The 18,905-nt window shown below is 51.8% G+C and overlaps 1 protein-coding gene across 1 annotated transcript in view; it reads right to left on the bottom strand.

Annotated features, from left to right (window-relative positions):
* Positions 1 to 62: 62 nt before the first annotated feature.
* Fer1l5 (fer-1 like family member 5) overlaps positions 63 to 18,905 on the bottom strand; it is a 58,695-nt gene continuing 39,852 nt past the window's right edge. Inside the window, 31 exon segments of the mRNA XM_042055764.1 lie at positions 63 to 287; positions 400 to 547; positions 774 to 883; positions 1,063 to 1,253; positions 1,334 to 1,433; positions 1,652 to 1,793; positions 1,964 to 2,059; positions 2,285 to 2,373; positions 3,454 to 3,593; positions 3,996 to 4,144; positions 4,310 to 4,480; positions 4,891 to 4,982; positions 5,207 to 5,368; positions 5,769 to 5,888; positions 6,365 to 6,469; positions 6,573 to 6,704; positions 7,134 to 7,179; positions 8,258 to 8,318; positions 8,465 to 8,627; positions 8,701 to 8,847; positions 9,790 to 9,894; positions 10,190 to 10,351; positions 10,560 to 10,741; positions 12,684 to 12,761; positions 12,874 to 13,009; positions 13,217 to 13,384; positions 13,487 to 13,662; positions 14,157 to 14,259; positions 15,382 to 15,496; positions 15,779 to 15,942; positions 17,889 to 18,017. Of these exon segments, the coding sequence (XP_041911698.1) occupies positions 63 to 287; positions 400 to 547; positions 774 to 883; positions 1,063 to 1,253; positions 1,334 to 1,433; positions 1,652 to 1,793; positions 1,964 to 2,059; positions 2,285 to 2,373; positions 3,454 to 3,593; positions 3,996 to 4,144; positions 4,310 to 4,480; positions 4,891 to 4,982; positions 5,207 to 5,368; positions 5,769 to 5,888; positions 6,365 to 6,469; positions 6,573 to 6,704; positions 7,134 to 7,179; positions 8,258 to 8,318; positions 8,465 to 8,627; positions 8,701 to 8,847; positions 9,790 to 9,894; positions 10,190 to 10,351; positions 10,560 to 10,741; positions 12,684 to 12,761; positions 12,874 to 13,009; positions 13,217 to 13,384; positions 13,487 to 13,662; positions 14,157 to 14,259; positions 15,382 to 15,496; positions 15,779 to 15,942; positions 17,889 to 18,017 (4,107 nt within the window).

The following is an 18,905-nucleotide window of genomic DNA, read 5'->3' as shown; positions in this document are numbered from 1 at the left end:
GATCTGCTAGGAAGCCGAAAGGATGGGTGCTTGTTCAGCAGGTGAGAGAGAAGTCAGGTCACCTAGCCTTGTGGAGCTGGCATCTCTGGGATGACATCTCTCATTTGTCTCCTGGATCCTTGGAGGAATGTCGGTCCATGGTCTTTTAAAGGCCGTAGTTTCGAGCCCTCCATGCTAAAGATGGAAGAGTTGATCCTGCTGGTGTTTACTGAGCCGATGAGGTTGACAATTTTAATGGGGGGGTTCAGCCGAAGTTCAGGTTTGACCCAGGCCATGGCCAAATAGTTCTAGAGAGAGAAGAGACACCAGAGTAGCCTAAAGTAGAAAACTAAGTGTACTCTCAGAGCGGACACATGAGTGGCCAGTGCCTTTGTCCTGTCCCCAGTGGTTAGCACTCACCGGAGCCGAATAGACGAAGTTGAACAGTATAATCCCTAAAGCCAGTATCACCGAAAAGCATATGATTTTGGAGCGGTAGCGTTTGCAGAAAACATAGCAGAAGTTTTTAATAGGTGACCGGTACCACAAGAAAGAGGAGTCATTTCGTCTGCCCATGATAGTGGATGCCAGAGAATGGAGGGCAAGAGGAACCTTCAGATCAAGTGACCCACAGCCTTTGGTCTTTTTTGTAACAGGTTGGGGAGCCCCTTATACCCAACCATGTCTTATTTCCTGACTATAGCTTAGCCATGTAGGAGGAAGTAACTCCCTTTCCACATGGAGGCCCACCAGTCACCACCATATACAAAGGGGGAGGAATGATGGGCCCTTACATGGGAGGATGGAGTGTAGGGAACTGGTTGGGTTCTGATTGGCCTCGCCCGGCTGGCCTGATTAATGCCTCCCTCTCTGGCAGAATCTCCAGGGTCATCTTCACTTTACCCTAGAAATGCCAAAGACAAAGGGGCAGGGGCTGCTCAGACAGTAGGGGCAAGGTCATTTCAGGACCACTTCCCCACCTCCACAAAGGAGAGGAGCTTTGACTAAGGTCCTAGAAGTCTGCGAGAGCTAGGTTAGATGGCATCACGCTCCTAGTCACTAAACACCTTCCCCAGCTCCTACCGACAAACGCCACTTGTCACCGTCGTGGACCTGACAAGGCCACCATCCAGTTACGTTGGTCTTCTTAAAGAGAGAGAAACGCTTCTGTTGCATGGAGGGCCTTTTGGAGTCAGTTTCCAACATCTTGAGGGAACATTGCTTGCTGCTCTCAGCCGGAAGGGGCATGTCTGTTAAATCCAGCTCCAAGACCCCTGAGCCCAGACAAAGGCCATCATCAGCAAGAAGACCCGCTTATTTATCCTGTGTCACCAACCCTGCACCAGGACCTCACCTAAGAAGTCATCAGGGGAGAAGAGGTCATTGTCCCATATCTGGATGATGAGCCGGGCTGGAAACTTCTGCGATGTGGGATCCAGGCTCCATATGTAGTCCTGGAGGATAGCAGAAGGCTGTGTGATGGCTTGCCTCGTGGACATTTCCCTTGGATACCTGTTAGTCTACTAGTCAGTAACGACAGACTATCAAGGAAGAGGGGCTCTGCCTAAGGACATGTCCCTAACATCCTGTCACAGCTTGCAGGTCTCTGAAACAATGGTGAATCGCTTGGACCCTAAGGCTCTTCCCTTCTTTTCTCTTCCCCATCCCTTACCTTCTGGCTTTGGACGCATACACGCTCTGTGACCAGGTAGTCCATGGTGAAGATGAACCTCCAGTTGAAGACGGCCGCCCCAGTCAGGGAGTGGTAGTGGACATCTGTCTTCTGCATGTCCTTCTCTAGCCCAAATAGCCACCTGGGGCCAGAGTCCTCTCACCTGGGGCTCCTGTGTGTGGTCCCCATCCCACCACACACAAGTGGTGGCAGAGAGATGTTTCCCTCAGGACTAGGAGGCTCCAGAAGGGTGACAGAACCAGAGAACTAAGGGAGAACTTCTAGAGTCGTGTCCCCCGCCCCCAGCCTCACCCTTTGACGTAGATGTCACTCATCTTCTCTCTACTTAAGGTCTCACGAACCAGGTCCACTTGGGAGGTACTCCAGATGATGCAGCGCACTTCGTACCTGTAGCCGCTATGCTCTGAGGCCAGGCTGAGGACCATCCCCACCCTCACCCATACCCAGCCACAGCCCTGCAGAGGGAGGACCTGCCCAGAGAGCCTGAACTGTGGGCAGGAAAACTCCTTTGAAATCTGATAGAGAATTTACACCGCCTGGGGTTGGAGGCTCCCTGCACCCTGGGGGCTGAGCTGGAGGCCATAATTAGGAACTGGGCTCCCATATACTCACCGTTTTGGCTTCCTGGGGCTGATGTTGACTCGGGGGCCAGGAGGCCCCAGCATCTTGGGGAAGATATCCACCCACATTTGTATTTTCCCCTAGAGCCAGAATGGGTTTGCAGGTTGGAGGTTGCTGGTCTCCTTTCTGTTAGGTAGCATGAGGGGTTGAGGCGTGGATGAGGGGCGGGGCCTAGAGATTGCTAGGAGGTGGCAAGTGATCACCTGCCAGCTCCTTTAGTTTTGTCTGGGAAAGCAAGTGAGTGAGGGTGAAGGGTGCTGGCTCTGAGACTAAGAGTGGCTGTTGAGATTTCACTTATGTCCTGGGGGTGGAGCGTGAGGTCATGCTGGGTGGGCTGTTGATGGGGATCCGTGTTGGGGTTGGGCCTCATGTATTCAGCAGCATGGAAGCCTTAAGTAAGAAAGTTGGATGGTCAGTAAGGTTACTCTGTGTTGTGTGACCACAAACTAAGGTTATTGTGCTGGCCACAAAGTAGAGAGTCCTGAGAGAAAGAATTAGTGGTGAAAATGGTAAGTAGAGGAAGGGAAAGGGTGGTGCCACCAGCCTTAGAAAATAGGTAAATACGTCCTGCCTGTCCAGCCACCTGACCTACTTTTATTCTTCCATGTTGACCCATTTGAGACAGCCAGTTTAATGAGGATGGTTATTTTAAAAATTGCTCAGCAGAAGACTTCATGAATGTGAAAGATTTGTGGAACGATGGAGCCATTTTTCTAGTTGGACAATGAGCCATAATTAAGGTGCCCTTGCGGGATCTGTGCCCCCAAGTTCCTTGATATAGGGAAGACAGTCTGAAGTTAAGTGGCTTGAACTGGGTTTTGCAGTGTTTGTGCCTTCTGAACTATGGTGCCCCCTCCCTACACCTCAGGAGAGCAAAGTCAATGGTACTAGTGGTTGGCGGGACACCCTAGAGCGTCCCACACTGCTGTGAGGCATCCGGTTCTTACAGCCTTTCCAGGCATTGCCTTCTCTAAGTAACATCATTGGAGCATCCTTCTTACTAACGTGCAAAACATGCTTGACTCCTGTCTGTGCGCATATGTGAGTTGTTGACCTGCCCTTGCTTCTCACTGTGAACTGTGTCCTGGGTGGATGAACACCCATTTCCTTATCCAGTGCAATCCGTAGGAGGCAGGAGCAGCCCCTCTGTAGTCACATACCTGGTCGATACCTGGCTGACTCTTACTGTACAGTGTGCGGGTCTCCACGTGCTCAGGAACCAGGCCCTGGGTGTTCAGGATATACAGTGCCAGGCGTTCTTTCTTAGGCCCCAAACCCTCAAAGGTAGGGGGCGTGGACTCTGGATGGAAGATGGGATCATGAGGTAGTTAGCATTTCCATCTGAGCACCCTCCCCAGCCCTGCTGGATATCTGGCTACAGTAGCCTTCTATGAGAAGAAAAAAGGAAAACTGGAAAGATATTGTTGCTCTTCTACCCAAGGGCAACCTCTCCTCATCCTGCCCTCTTCTCTCTCTCTCTCCTCTCTCTCTCTCTCTCTCTCTCTCTCTCTCTCTCTCTCTCTCTCCTCTCTCTCTCTCTCTCCTCTCTCTCTCTCCTCTCTCCTCTTTCCCTCTCCCTCTCTCTCTCTTTTTCTCTCTCTCTCTCTCTCTGTGTGTCTCTCTCTCTGCACTCGTTCATTCTAGGGTCCACACTGGTTCCCCAACGCCACACCTTAGCTGTCTGGAAGAGTGCTAGGCTCACCAAAGTTCTGTAACCTGAACGTTTTCCCATTGTAGACAATTGAGTCGTCGTCAAGGTCAAATATAGGTGGAGGCAGCCCTTTCTGTTTGGCATAGCGGTCCAGGAGGTAGCTCGGGGACAGCTGATCCCGCCACCTAAATGGCCCTGACCTGTGGAAGTATGCAAGAGGAACAGATAGGAAGGAACAGGTCTTTCAGGGAAAGGTGCTGGAAACAGAGAAGCAGGGTCCAGCCCAGCTCTCCACCTTTCCTCGGGGAACTGTGGGCTCACACCTCCCCCCACGCAGCTTGCTTGCTGAGTGGGTCCACACTCACTTGCAGTAGGATGTAGAGAGCCCACAACGGGCTCCAAAGCCAGACAGAAGTCTGTTCTCAAGGTCGATCACTGTAGATCCAATCTCATCATCAGCAGTAATGAGGTCAAAGTCGTAGAGCTGGATCTCTAGGTCCTTCTCCAGTGGGATGTCACATGTGAGTTCATACATCCTAGAGACAAAGGGGTTGGAACGTGGCTGCGGACATGGATTCTGCCTCACTGGTCAGCATCTCAGAATGAGGGTCCCTGGCCCACCTCTTCATTCACAGTGAATGTGGGCAGCAGGGCATAGACTAGGCTTTTGTCCACCAGCATCCAGTCCCTGAACATGGCTAAAAGTAACTTATAAGACAGCCTGTGCATGGAGGCCCGAGTGCCTCTCTTTGGGTGTAGGTGGGGCGTGTGAAAAAAGTGGAGGATTATCCACCTGTCTTGCACCTGTTGAGCCCCTAAGATCCAGTGAGACGCTGCACACAGGGACCCTGGAGGCTCTGAAGAAATGCATCTGCCTACTGGAACTGCCTTCCAGCCTAGCGTGGAGGACTAGAAAAACGACAGTGGGTGACTGGGGGCAGCTCACGTGCCAAAGATAGGATCCAGAGTGTTGGGGTAGTATAAGTCCCGGTTGCCGAGTTTAGTCTGCCCCAGTTTCAGGATCACGTAAGGGTCACACTGTGGGGAGAGAAGCAGAGGGAAGAAAGGAAGGGGGACATCAGTCAGGTTGGCCAGGGAGGATGAGAGTGAAGCAGATGTGTACTGCGTGGTGCCTTTAAGTGGTGGCTATGTGGGTAGGAGCAGCCTGAAGCTACTGCAACATGGCTGTGATTTAGGCATGGGGTGTGGACCACTGGTGACAACTGGAACTACTTTTTTTTTTTTTTTTTTTTTTTTTTTACCAGGCCATTGTAGTCCTGTGGCTGCAGGTTGATAGCTCGTATCAGATATACCCGGACCGTGCATGTCTGAGGGAAATCTTCAGTCTCAGGCCAAGATGAGAACTGTCGTGGGGGTTTAGGGGCATCTGGGTCCTCAGGAAAGGGGTAGATGCGGAACAGGCCCTGGGGGTGAGAAGACATTGGCAGCCCAACTGGGCAGTGCTAGCCTAACTTTGTAAAGCCACCCGCACAGCAGGGAGAGGTTTAGGCTGAGGGTGAGCAGCAGGGGTCTTCAAGCAGGGACCGAGTTTAAAGGGGCATTGGGCAAAAGCACTCAAAGCTACTTGGTGTCCCAGACTATGACGGGACTGCACACCCATCCCTTCGGGTCTGAATATGTCTGAGGCTTGCATCTTTGGGGGACCAGCATGAGCTAGAGCTGGAAATCTGAAGGTCTTGCCTCTCACGATCCCTGCCTGCATAGACTAACCTGTGTCTCTCTACTTCTGGGGCTGTTTCTCAGGCCCTGGCTCATCTTCCATGGGCTATGGAGAGATAGGTAGCTCGGCTGACTTAGACGCACCTTGAATTCCCCTACTACAGGACTGTCCACCTTGGGCTTCTCCTGGTAAAGTTTGAAGGTCTGGCAGAAGTCCTGCAGGCCCTGGAAGGCCTGAACTGCCTCCAGCTCACAGTCGTACACCTGTGGGGGCAGATGCAGGACCTGGGCTGGTGGGGACCATCTTGGAAGTCAAGAGATGAAGGGATCTCCAGCCCCCAAGCCCTTTTCAAGTATTTTTCCCATCAGTAGCCCCGCTGTCTGCTTCAGATGGAGCAGCTGCTGGCATGGTTTCTGAGGCTCTTAGGGGACAATGTAAACAGTCCCCCCTCCCCACCTAGGTGGGACAGTGCTTGTCTTACAGGATCCCTGCACCCCACTAATATGGCGGCACACTTGCAGAGCTAACACCCAGGAGGTAGAGGCAGGAGGGTCGAAGCTTAAGGTCATCTACACCTACAGAGCAACTTGGAGACCAGCTTGGGCTACACGGGACCTTATTTCAAACAAGGCAAAACCAAACCAGCAGTTCTGCCGCTTGGTGGTTCCCTGACAAACCATGGCCAAGTCTCCAGCCCCTCCCAGGGGAGGTTGTGTGCCGCCCTTCCCAGGACCCTCACCGTCAGGGTGTGGTAGCTTTTGTACTTGTACTGCAGAGACTTGTCAGCGTCCCCTGTGGCCCAGAACAGCTTGCTCCACCAGTCCACATCGTGCTCATAGTCATCCTGACAGAGAAGGGGGGACTCTCGCTGGCTCTCAGGCGGGGCTAGGGTGCCCCCGCCAACCGACTGGGGTTGTCCCTTGTTCCCTGGTCTGAGTCTGCTTTACCTCATCTTTGATGGAATCAAACCAGAACTTCTTGAAGAGGAAGCCGAAGAGCTGAAAAGTGAGGAGGTTGGAGAAGACTGGAAGAAGAGGCTGGGGCGGGAGCTCTCCTGTCCCCTTGCAGTTTCCATAGGCCTTTCAGTTAAGCCAGGGTGGGGAATTGTGCTTCTTAGTGTTCATTGCCCATCCATATACACAGGACTCACACGGGCTCAGAAATGCAGAACCTCACACTCTATCCAAACCCGTGGAGGCAGAATCTTTTCCCCCAGAAGTCTCACCATGTACCTAGGCTGTGATCCTCCTGCCTCAGCCTTTCCAGTGCTGAGATTACAGGCCTACTAACCCACTATGCTTCTCCCAACAAAATCAACCTTCCCTCCCTCCCATATCTTGTGCTAGGTAGGAATTCAGGGTCTGTGCACACTAGGCAGGCAGCCTATCTCTTAGGTACCTCCCTAGCCCTTGATTTTGGGGACAGTGCCTTGCTTATGTAGCTCAGGCTGTCTCAGACCTTCAATCCTCCTGTCCCATTTTCTGAGTACTGGGATTACAAGCATGTACCTTATGCCTGGCAGCATCTCCTTTGGATGAAGGCATTTGGGAACTGCTGTGCATTAAAATGTGATGCTGTTGCCCTAGAGCTATAACTGTGGAGCACAGTAGAGGTAGAGGCACTTGAAACAAAATCTTAATGACTGCCAACTCTAGTGGGATCCCTCAGTGAGATCCCAGGGTCTCAGGTAAGGGGGTCTTAAACATACAATGCTTGCCTTGTTGCTGTGATTAAGTTCCTTGACAAGAAGCAACTTATGGGGAGAAGGGATAATTCTGGCTTGCAATTCGAAAAGTCATGGAGAGGAGGAGATGGGGCAGGTGTCTGAGGCAGCTGGTCACATTGTATATGAATTCAGGACACAGAGTGATAAATGCCAGTGTTTAGCTTACTTTCTCCTTTTTAGTTATGTGTAAGACCCCAACCCATGGGAAGTTGCTGCCCACTTCTAGAGTGGCTCCTCCCACCTCAGTTACCCTCATCTAGACAACCCCTCAGAGATAAGCCTGGAGGCTTGTCTCCTAGATGACTTTAAATCTTGTCAAGTGGACAGTTAGTGATAACTATCACAAGTCTTGCGAGCATGAGAATCTATGTAAAAACCTATGTAAAAAGGCCCAGCATGGTGGCGTTTGTTTGGAATCCCAGTACTAGAGAGGTAGATACAGGAATCCCTTGGGCTGACTGGCTAGCCTAACCTAATTAACAATTTCTAGGCCAGCAAGAAACCCTGTCTCAAATAGTAAGGGGGAGTTATGTCTGGCCTCCACACGTGTGTACATATGCACACACATACATGCACGTGCACACACACACACACACACACACACACACACACACACCACATGTACCCCACGCACAAATGAATAAAATGGTAATCCCAGCACTTGGGAGGAGGAGGTAAGAAGATTGGTTCAAGGTTATCCTCTATTACGTAGGAAGTTCAAGATTAGCCTTAGAGACATGAGACCCTGTCTCAGGACTCCCTTCTAACATCCCCAAAATGCTCAGATGATTCTCACATGCACACTTAACTGAGGCCCAACCCTTAGCCTTCTCCAGTACAGTTAAGCCTCCTTGGAGGGTTGGTCTAATAGACACCTCTCTACAAGAACAGGGTCATTCATGTAACCGGGAGGAGAAAAGGTGCCTGGGGCCCTTACTCACAGTATCAGGCTTCTTCACAGACAGGGCTGCAGAGAGAACACAGTTGTGAGCCTCAGGAAGAGAGAAGCCAAGGAAGAGGGGCACCCACCTCACAAGGGAGCCAGGGTCCCCCCTACTCCCAATAAGGGCTTTCTGTGGAGAATAGGAGACAGGGCTAGGGAAAGGACCATACCTGGGAGCTTTACAGGAGTGTAGCTCAGAGCCCAGGGGTCACAGAAGTAGGGCTGGAGGAAGTCGATGTTGGCTTGACCCACCACAACCTGCTGGCCATAGACCTGGTTGTCCACCACTTTCACCACCAGGGGCAATGCATGGGTCTCTTCCATAGGCATGAACTATAGCCCAAAGAGAGGGGAACGTGAGGCCCCTCAAGAGAAGACTGTCCAGCCCCTTCCCAAGGCCTCTTACCACTGTGAGGAAGAAGTTGGTCTTAGGGAAGTTGGGATTCTCCTGGAAGTTGCTGATGGGTTCTGTCCTCAGGCAAGCCTCCCCACATTGCACCAGGAGCTGTGGGTAACGCACATTCTTCATGTTTCGAAGGCCCCAAGCCATAATCTGTCAGAACCAGGAGAGAGCGGGGCTAGGGGCAGACAGAACTTCTTAACCAGGGCGGGCACAAACTGGTCCGGAAGAACAGTTTAAAGCATGCCAGAGTTAGGGATATGGCAGTACCAGAGCTAGCATCTGAGGCTCCTCCTTGTCTCCTGCCCTGTGAGGGGACAGGCTGCTTCTCAAGAATCTGCTATCTCTGTGAAGTAGGTGGCATCTAACCTGCTGATCTGCCATTCACCCCAGCTGGCCCATAAGCAGGTTAGGTGGTACACCTGCCCACTTCTGGCTCCAGACAGTATTCAGACACTGAGCTCCTGAGGCTAGCTGCCTCTAGAGCCCACAGATTGTGTGGTCAGTATGCCATTTATCTTATTGCTGACTTGTGTCCCTGACAGCTCCATGACCAATCACTGATTTGGCACCCTATGATTTCTCTCTCAATTCTCAGGAATGTCCAGACCCTCATGAGAGCCCCCTTGGGGGCTGAGTGGGGACCAACTACATTAACTGATCTCAAGGAGTTACTAGTTCCTGAACTACTTGATTGTTTTCTTCTCTGTCAATTTGTAACAGGACACAGAATAACGAACGTGGGGACCTACATTTGGTCTGAAGCAGAGCGTACATTGTGGCTCCGTCACTTAGTCTCTGGTCACTGTGTCTACAGTGTTTTGTTTCTGAGCCTTGATTTCTTTCTTGAGAAATCAATTCCTGATCCTCAGGGACCAACACAAGACACTCCTACATCTGCTGCCTGCTGCCCGATTAGCCATGTTGTCCAAGCCTCTGCTCTCGTTTCTCTTGTCTCTCCTGCCTCTGAGAATGTGTCCTTAGCGTTCAGGCTTTGGGCCAGGTTGTCAGAAAAGTTTCTCCAAGAGCTCCAGGGCGCTTGAGGCTGCTGTGGGAAAGGCTTCCCCCTGTGCACCCCTCCCCATCTGCACGCACCTCAATGGCCATCATTTTCACTGCAGGCTGGATGTTCTTGGGCAGTGTATATATCCCGTTCTTACAGGAGACACTGAGGATTGGCAGCTGTCTGTCTTTCAACTTCTGGAAGGTAGAGAAGGGACATCAGGGAGCATAAAGCCCTGGGGGCTGCTCCTGCTGCTTCTACCCTCACCCAGCATGTCCCTTAGAGGGCTCAGCTAAAGAGATCCCAGAACAGATGGGTGGAGCTGGAAGGGAGTTAAGGAGGAAACTGGCCAGGCTGACAGCATTGAACCCAGCGTGTGATCCTGAGCCTCGGCCTTTTCCTGAAGGGGAGGGGTAGGCCCTCGTGTCTGTGGAAACCTCTAAGTGAAGGTACACCAAGGAGGGACCCGAGCCCTGCCCTTCTCAACTGTACCTCAGTTTCGAGGATCAGCTCACAGGATGCCAAAATCTCACCCTCTTCTTCTCCCAACTCTCTCACAAGGGGATGCCACCTCAGGGGGGACACGGCCCAGCCTTGGAGGTTCAGCCAAACCACCGGGGGACACATGCTCCGTCCCCACAAGATTTTGTTTCCCTAGAGGAGAAGGGAGTTCAGAGAATGTGGACCAGGCTTCCAGTATGGGCTTCTGAGGAAGAAGGGGGGTGGGGCTCAGTTAACACATCTCTATGACCCCTGAACCACGGTCTCAGCCCTTCAACACCTGGTTCTAAAATACACCTCTAGCCCTGAAGCAGGGCTCTGAGAAAGACCTTCCTCCCTCAAGCACAGCCTGCTGCTGTACCCTTGAGTCATGCTGCCACAGTTCCAACACCACAAGCGGGGGGTTCTCTCTGGTGTCCTTGGGGTTCTCAAACAGCAGAAGGTGCTGGAAGATGAGCGTCTGGGACCACGTCGGGGCTGCAGAGCTTTGCAGCGTCTGGGTACACAGGCTGTGGTTCAAGAAGACCACCCGAATGAAAGGCTCTAGATCAGGGAGGGGAAGACAGGGTGTCACAGTTCCAAACTGCCAAGTGAGATTCTCCTCTCCTCTTCAGCGGCAGCCATTAGACCTGAGGAGACTCAGGATGGGCAGCCCCTGCCCCTGCCAGCCATTCTCCAACGCTGCTTCAGCTGGAGCTGCATACCCCGTAGACACTTTTGCTTTCATCCGTGTGAATGCCGTGCCCACTGTGGTTACAGCTTGGCTTTCACTGGGGTAGAGGGAAGGGGCTGCTGAGGAGGAGTTCTGGGAATAAGGCATCCCATAAGTAATCATCCGCGACAGCTGTGAGTGTCCTTTAATATGGCTGGTGATGCTCGGGGACACAGAGCTCAGCAAACATCCCAGAAGCTTTGCCACCCATTCCTTCTCTCTGTCACAGTGTCATTAGCAGGACAGGGTGGGAGTACTCCGCTCACCTCCTGAATGGTTCTATGGGTCTCCCTCACACAGGGCCTCCTCCCTGTCCCTCCTGTTCTACAGAGCCTCAAGTGACATGGTTCCCCAATGTGTCTGTCTGTCTATTTCTATATTGTGTGCATTTATGCTTTGCCTGCATATATGTCTGTCTGAGGATGCTGGATCCCCTAGAACTGGAGTTATAGACAGTTGTGAACTGCCATGTTGGATGCTGGGAATTGAACCTGGCTCCTCTGGAAGAGCAGTCAGTGCTCTTAACCGCTGAGCCATCTCCCCAGTCCAGTGTGTCACTCTCTTTCACGTCCCACCCTGTCTTCCAGTTCTCTGCCATGCAAACTTCTCCTTCTTTGACGCCTACTAAGTGACCCCAGATAAGTGACTGAGTTCTTCAACCCCCTCTCCAAATTTCACAACATTGGGGTCACATCTCAAGAGCACCCTGGATTTGTAGTCTTTGTTTGGTGTCTTAACCCAAAATTATACTCATAGGCTTTGTGCTGGCTAGTTTTCATGTCAACTTGACACAAGCTAGTCACTGTAGAGGAGAAAGCTTTGACTGAGAAAATGCCTCCATAAGACCAGTCTGTAGACAAGCTTATCAGGCATTTTCTTAACTAGCGATTGAAGTGGGAGGGTCCAGCCTATGGTGGGTGGAGCCACCACTGGGCTGGTGGTCCTGGGTTCTATAAGAAAGCAGTTTGAACAAGCCACGAGGAACAAAACAGTAAGCAGCAGCCCTCCATGGCCTCTGCATCAGCTCCTGCTCCCAGGTTCCTGCCCTGTGTGAGTTCCTGCCCTCACCACTTTTGATGGTGAACTGTGATGTGGAACCGTAAGAAGAAATAAAGCCTTTCCTTCTCAAGTTGTTTTTGGTCATGGTGTTTCATGACAGCAAGAGGAACCCTTGCTAAGACAAACTTCTCGGGAGAGGGATCTGCATCTCTGTTACATATTCATCACAGACATATGTGGGTGTGTTGCCAGGTCTTGGGCGCTAGGGGACAGGGCTGAATGACAAGGGGCAGTCTGTGTTTCATTTATGCTGTGGACCATTTGTTTAATGATACAAAGATGTGTTGCATTCTTTTGTGTTGCATTTGTTTAACTCTGTAAAGCTGTGCTACTTTGCCTGTCTGAAACACATGATAGTCCAAAAGAGCTGAATGGCCAATAGTTAGACAGGAGAAAGGATAGGTGGAGCGGGCACAGAATCAAGAGGAGGAGAAAAAGAGGATCTAGGAGCAATAAGAGGAGGAGGCGAGGGGCCAGCCAGCTACACAGCAAGCATGGAGTAAGAAGTAAAGCAAAGTATATAGAATGGAGAAAGATAAAAGCCCAGAGGCAAAAGGTAGACATGATAATATAAGAAGAGCTGGCTAGAAACAAGCCAAGCTAAGGCTGGGCATTCATAAGTAGGAATATGTCTCCATGTATTTATTTGGGAGCTATGTGGCGGGCCCCCCCCAAAGAACAAAGAGTAAAAACGAGCAGCTATAGCATTCCTACCCTGAAAGGTCAGGATCTGGTTGTACATCAGATTCCGGGCCTGGTAGATGTAGCAGAAGAGCTGGTAGTAGTGAGGCTCTGGGTAAAGAGAAGTCTCGTTTCTTTCCTGTCCCAGCTCCTCATAGGCTCCTCCCTACTCCCTCTTCTCAGGCCCTGGGGCCACTCCCGAGACTCCCAGGCCAGGGCTCACTGTTGAAGACGCAGTAGATGAAAGGCATGGTGGGGATCCTGGGATCCTCCGGGATGTGCCTCCACGAGTCCCTCCAGTGTGGCCATGACCATGTCTTTTCCTGTTCCTTCTTTACTTCGTTTTCCAACGTCACTGCCTGTGCCTGGAAAGGTTCCCGTAAGGTTTGCAATACATCTTGACTCCTCTCTCCAGGCCCTGGCTGCCTTCTACCCCTCTACAGATGCCAGCGGCCAAACTTGAAGAGTTGGGGACCCAGCTAGCAGGGACCAGGGATGTGTATGTTCCTGAGCCTCTAGGAGTCAGAGGTAACAAACAAGTGTCACCCAGACCACGGCAGCCTTACCAAGGATCCCTCCAGGAGGAATATGGGAGCTACACCCCTCTCCTTCTTGGGTGCCAGTCGTCGGTGCCAACAGCGGCGACGGAACCGGCTTGCGGGCTGTGGGTCCAGGTGGAACTTGGAGTCAAAGGTGCCATACTCCCAGCCCTCTCCCTCCTCAGAGAGGTCTTGCTGCAGGGAAGAACACAGGGTCTCAGAGTTGTGTTCCTGTCCCTACTTTGCAAGTGGCCCCTGCCTGTACCCCAGCTAGGGCCCTTGCTCCATCTGCCTCACCCTCTGCAGGAAGGAGAGGGTCTCCTGCTCCTGGCTCAGCTCCTGGCCCAGCTCCTTGTGATTCCGGAAGCGCACACGCACCCAGCGTCGCCGGCGGCATGAATGGTAAGTCTTTTCCACCGAGTTCCAGATCTGGGGCAGGCCGGAGGGTGGGATTCCCACTCCATACTCCCAGCCTGCAGGGGCAGCAACATGGCCTCTGGGTCCATTCGCACCTGCAGACTTCAGGAGCTTTGACACACGCCTGAGAGTAGGGCCCTAGAGGGACAGGTCCTGGGGACAGAGGGGTCTTCATGTCCGGGAAGATGTGCTTGAACTGTGTATCTTGGACTACATGGGACCAATTGCAGCAACTGCTTGCGTCTGGAGACCAGGCATCAAGACTTCCAACCAACCACTCCCTCCCTGGAGCCTGTTTGGGTGAACTGAAGCTCTGCAACCAAATCTATGCCAAATCCAGATCCAGGCATTTATCCACCAGGCTTGTTCAGGAAGTGGGGCGTCTCAACAAGAGGGGCTGTGTCTGCGGAATGGCTAGAGGCTGGGAATCCCCCCGGGGATTCAGACACAGCCTGTCTGAGAGCTTGGCCACTCAGTCTACTAGAAGAACCAGACTTGAATGCTTCAGGGTCCCAGGCCTTCACACCTTCAGACTTGACCAGAAACTGACCTTCGCTGTCCACTGCATGGTTGAGCTCCACAGTCCAGTTCTTCTTAAAGTGCCAGCCTTGGGGACACTTCACATTCTCCAGGGCTTCCACGGGCTGTCCATTCTGTATGGATGTTGGGGGGGGGGGTCCAGGTGAAGTATATGAAGCTTGCTTTCACTTGTTCTTTCTCTTTCTTTCTCTCCTGTCTTTGAACCTTCAGCCACCTTCTACAGCTGAAAATCTTGCTATTTCTACAGCTATCCCCCACCCCGCTATTTATTTAGAGGTGAACAGCTCTCTCCTTGTGGCACTGGGGACACATTAGACTCGTGTGGTTCTACTCAGTGGCCAGCAACCTCTGGGCAAACTCCATTCAAATAAACCAAAATTCAAAGGCTAGTTCCTTTATCTTAGCACCATATTTCCTGAAGAGCCATGGGGAGATAGAGAGGACAGAATATTTCTGTCAGGACAGTGTGTATGTGTGCGTGTGTGTGTGTGTGTGTGTGTGTGTGTGTGTGTGTGTGTCTTTAAGCTGGGAGTCAGTCTTATTGCTCAGGATTCCATTGGTTGTAGTTTTTAAGACAATATCTCTGAGATCTGGTGCTTACCTGTTAAATTAGGTTGTCTGGCCAGCAAGCAGTGGGGGACGAAGGGGGGCTATCTGCTTCTGCCTCTCTATCGCTAGGACTGTAAGTACATACCAACATGCCTGGCTTTTTATGTGAGAACTAGGGTAGAACTCAAGTTAAAACTCCAACTCCTAGCTGGGCGGTGGTGGTGCACGCCTTTAATCCCAGCACTCGGGAGGCAGAGGCAGACGGATCTCTGTGAGTTCGAGGCCAGCCTGGCCTACAAGAGCTAGTTCCAGGACAGGCTCCAAAGCCACAGAGACTCTCTGTCTCAAAAAAACCAAAACCAAAACAAAACAAAAAAACAAAACTCCAACTCCTGGGTTCAAGTGATCCTTCTGCCCTGTCTTCCAAAGCAGCTCGACTACAGGCTACACAGGATCTATCTCTTTCTGACATCCAATTTGAGGTCTGCCGCTTGCTATCCTTGGGTATAACCCCTTCATTGGTGCTATAAGAACCTTGGGGCTGTAATACTTATCTGGAGTCCCACAGCATGTAGGGAACAGAGCTCAGACATAGCTCTTACTGCTCGGACACCCCAACTTCTGAGGCCCCCCCAGTCTGGTCCTTGCCTCTCCCCTGTACCCTGTGGCAGGATGGAGACACTTACCACATCTGTGGTAGGGATAGCTGCAGGCACCCAAGTGCCTGTGGCATTGCGGATCTGGTTCTCATACGCCTCTTCCAGCACCTGGCTCTTGTTGATGTCTATGTCCAGGAGGAGTCTGGGTAGCAGTGAGACCCAAGTTCCCAGAGCTGTCTGAACTCCCAGGGATCATTCTCTGCTGGCCAACCACCCTATGTGGCATCCCACCTCCCTTTAGCTAGGGAGAGCCTAGCATGTAGACAGGTGTTGGGAAAGGCTGTTGATCTTGTGTATTCTCACTCACAGGGACTAGAAGGGCTTTGGAGCTCACCTCTTTAAGTTCCCATTAGTCCTCCCAGGTGAGAGGAAGTCACACAGTAGGACACTCCAGGTGCCAGGTCAGGGCATGTATCATCCTTACCTCCTCTGGGGCTCCACTATCCAGTCACCCTGCCAGCGCCATCCCGGGGGAGCCTTGAAATCTGTCTTGGGGACAGCCTTGCGTCCCATGACATCTGAGAAGTTGGGGCAGTGGTACAGTCCCTGCTGTCCCCACTGGTCTTTGAACTTGGCCTGATTCTCATACTGGAGAAGGAGAGTCCTAGTCAGTGCCCATACCGCCTCCGTCAACCACCTGATGCTGGGGATGCTGAGACTCCTGTTTCCCAACATCAAAAAATGGAGCAGCCAAGAAAGGCGGGGCCACATCCCAACTGTACCTAGGAGACAGAGGCCCAGCAATCAACACTACCCAACACTGAGAAGCTAGTAGAGGAGTGGGGTGATGCCCAGGTCAAAGCCTGTCTCTTTGATATGACCTGCCTACTCCCTAGTCACTGCAGATCTGAGAAATCCAGTCTTTCTACACACGTACCCTCTGTGCTACCCCCCCCCCATGTTTTTCCTACAACCCCTTCCATCGCTTCTCTGTCCCTGCCTTATGCAGGGCTGGTAAGACACAGCTGTCCCTTGACTACCTCAGGGAGTTGGTTCCAGAATGTCCCTGGGTACCCCAGACTACTCTCTAGCCCCTTACATTTGAAAATGGCCTACCTAGCACCTGTGTATGACATATACTTTAAGTCACCTATAGCTGATATAAAACCTAATACAATGTCAATGCTATTTCAAGAGTTGTTCTAGTGTATTGCTAAGGTCATAGTGACAAGGAAAAAGGGGGTATACATGTTTGGTATAGGTGCAGCCATCACGAACTTGACTGCCACCACCACCCAGCTTTTGACTGCATTTTCATGCCACTGTTCGTTCAGTATATGAATGGAGATACCGTTGAATGTGGAGCTGACTGTATTATGGTATGTTATCAACACATGCACCTTAAAACATAACAATGTTTTAAATGCATTTTTTTCTTTCTCGAAATAGCTCTGACTGGTCTAGTACTCTTTATGTAGCCCAGGCCAGTCTCAAATTCTCAGCACTTCTGCTGCTTACGCCTCCCAAGTGCTGAGATTACATGCATGTGTCAACCAGCTACAAACAAAGTCATAATTCTGTAACTTAAAAGGCCTGTGTGGTGGAATCCTGTCTCCAAGCTTTGATACGGCCATTGCCGTCCTGAAATCAGGTCATTTGTGTCTGTCTTTGGAAGATGGGGGCACCTGTTCCTTCTTTGGAGTACATGAGCAGATTAAAGGGATCAGGTGGCTTCTCTCCTCTCCAATATATAAACAGTTAACAATTGCTGGGAGGAAGACTTTTCTAGTGGTGTAGACACCTATACCTTGCTCATGCTTCTGTAACCCCAATTAAACTCATTGGTTCCCCAAGCTGGACGGAACTCATTCTTTGCTCTGTCACGAGTCACCTATCTGAGGTGGGTAGACATTTGTTCTCATCTCCCCAGAAAAGATCACTTAAAAGCCCAGCACACAAACCTTACTTCCCTTCTTCTGGCAGAGCTATCTTCCCGGGCCAGCCCTTCTCGAAAGAACAAAGGTCATCCCTTGCCCTCTGTAGAGCCGTCTGCCCAGCTGTCCTCCCTGCATCCCAAGCTGATGCTCTGTGGGCAGAAGTCTCATCTCCTGTTCCTTTCACGCTTCCTGGCCTTTCCTCACCTCCCGCGACCTCCAGTCTGGCCCAGAGGTCTGGCAGAGGTCAGCAAGGGTCCCCAGACTGCCCGTTGGTGACAAATGAGATGCTATACAATTTAGAGACCTGTTCTAGTCACTTGCCTTGAGCAAGCTGCGAGAAAGTTCCCAATAAACTTCTACCCGGAGCAGAGTGACCAGGTGCCAGAAGGCCACTCAGACCTCATTTTGTTAGCACACGCGTATGGCTTGTGAGCAGGGATACAAGGCTGGCACCATCTGCAATTGCTTTCGTCACCGCCACCTCTCAGAGCTCTCTCACTGCCATCAGATTTGGTCAGTGTCCTCCACTACCTTTGGGTCTCTTCATCTTCTTTTCCTGAACTGCATGCCCGACTGTCAGGCCTGCTCTTCCCTGGCCTGGCCCTGACCTGGCCGACCTCTGACCCCACCCTCCCAGTGCCCTGCGCGTCCACTCACCGTCTCTGCATACACCACCATGTTGCCTTGCTGAAGCAGCTTCAGATTCTTGCTGTGTAGGACATTGCCAAGCCACATGCAGACCCGGAGGTGAGCTGGGAGTGTGTCCTGTCCTTCACCTTCTGGGTACTGAGCCAGAGGCAGATCAATCCCATGGGAGTGCCACGGGGGTACCACTCCCCCAGGGGGACAGGGGTATGGCTGAGGGAGAGGGTGAGGGAGGGGCACACATTCCCAGAAGGGTCACATCCACCCCTTTTGCCTGAGTTGTGGGATCAGGGCCCTCACATCAAACTGTGTGCTGGGGTCAAAGAGTCTACACTACTACAAAGCTCTGGGTGGATCACCAGCACTGGAAAGGGACTGAGTTCCGCCCTGTTGTTCACAGAGGGAAACAACGGACAAATAGAAAAGAGGAGGGGTGCGGGAGGTGGACCAGGCTGCCTGGGGAGCCAGAGGAAGGTGATAATGGTGGTTTTGGTGATCCTGGCTAACTACTTACTGCCTGCTGCTTGATCACTCTGCACCAGCACTTTGCTAAGCACCTCAGTTCTCACACCCCACATGGGGGTGGACTGAGCAACACCCTGAGGCTAGTGTGCAGTTGGGCACTGGGCAGACAGGAGGAAGGGCTTTGCGTGACGGGAGAAAGGGCAGAGTGCAAGTATATTCGGGATGGGGAGCCCCAAAGTGGCCTGTCTGTTGACAGGGTTGATACAGGTGGCTGGGGCCGGCTAGGGAGCCTGCATCTTCCCGGAGAGGCAATGGGAGCCATTGAAGGGGCTATGAGGACCCTCCTCTCCAAGACAGAAGGCCATCATTGGGGGTTCAGTCAGTCTTCTGTTATAGCTTACTTCTGATCTGAGGAGCTGGTACCAAATGTTACAGTCATTGAATATTCTGGAAGTTATTCAGTTGTGGTTCACAGGAGAGATGACAAGGTATTAGACCAAGTGGTAGGCACAGGCGTGATGGAGGAGGTGGAGGATTTGAGGAGTATTTACCACAGTTGTGGGC

Source organism: Arvicola amphibius, chromosome 9 (genome assembly GCF_903992535.2).
Source record: "Arvicola amphibius chromosome 9, mArvAmp1.2, whole genome shotgun sequence".
Classification (NCBI taxonomy): domain Eukaryota; kingdom Metazoa; phylum Chordata; class Mammalia; order Rodentia; family Cricetidae; genus Arvicola; species Arvicola amphibius.
This window is presented reverse-complemented; position numbering and strand designations above follow the sequence as displayed.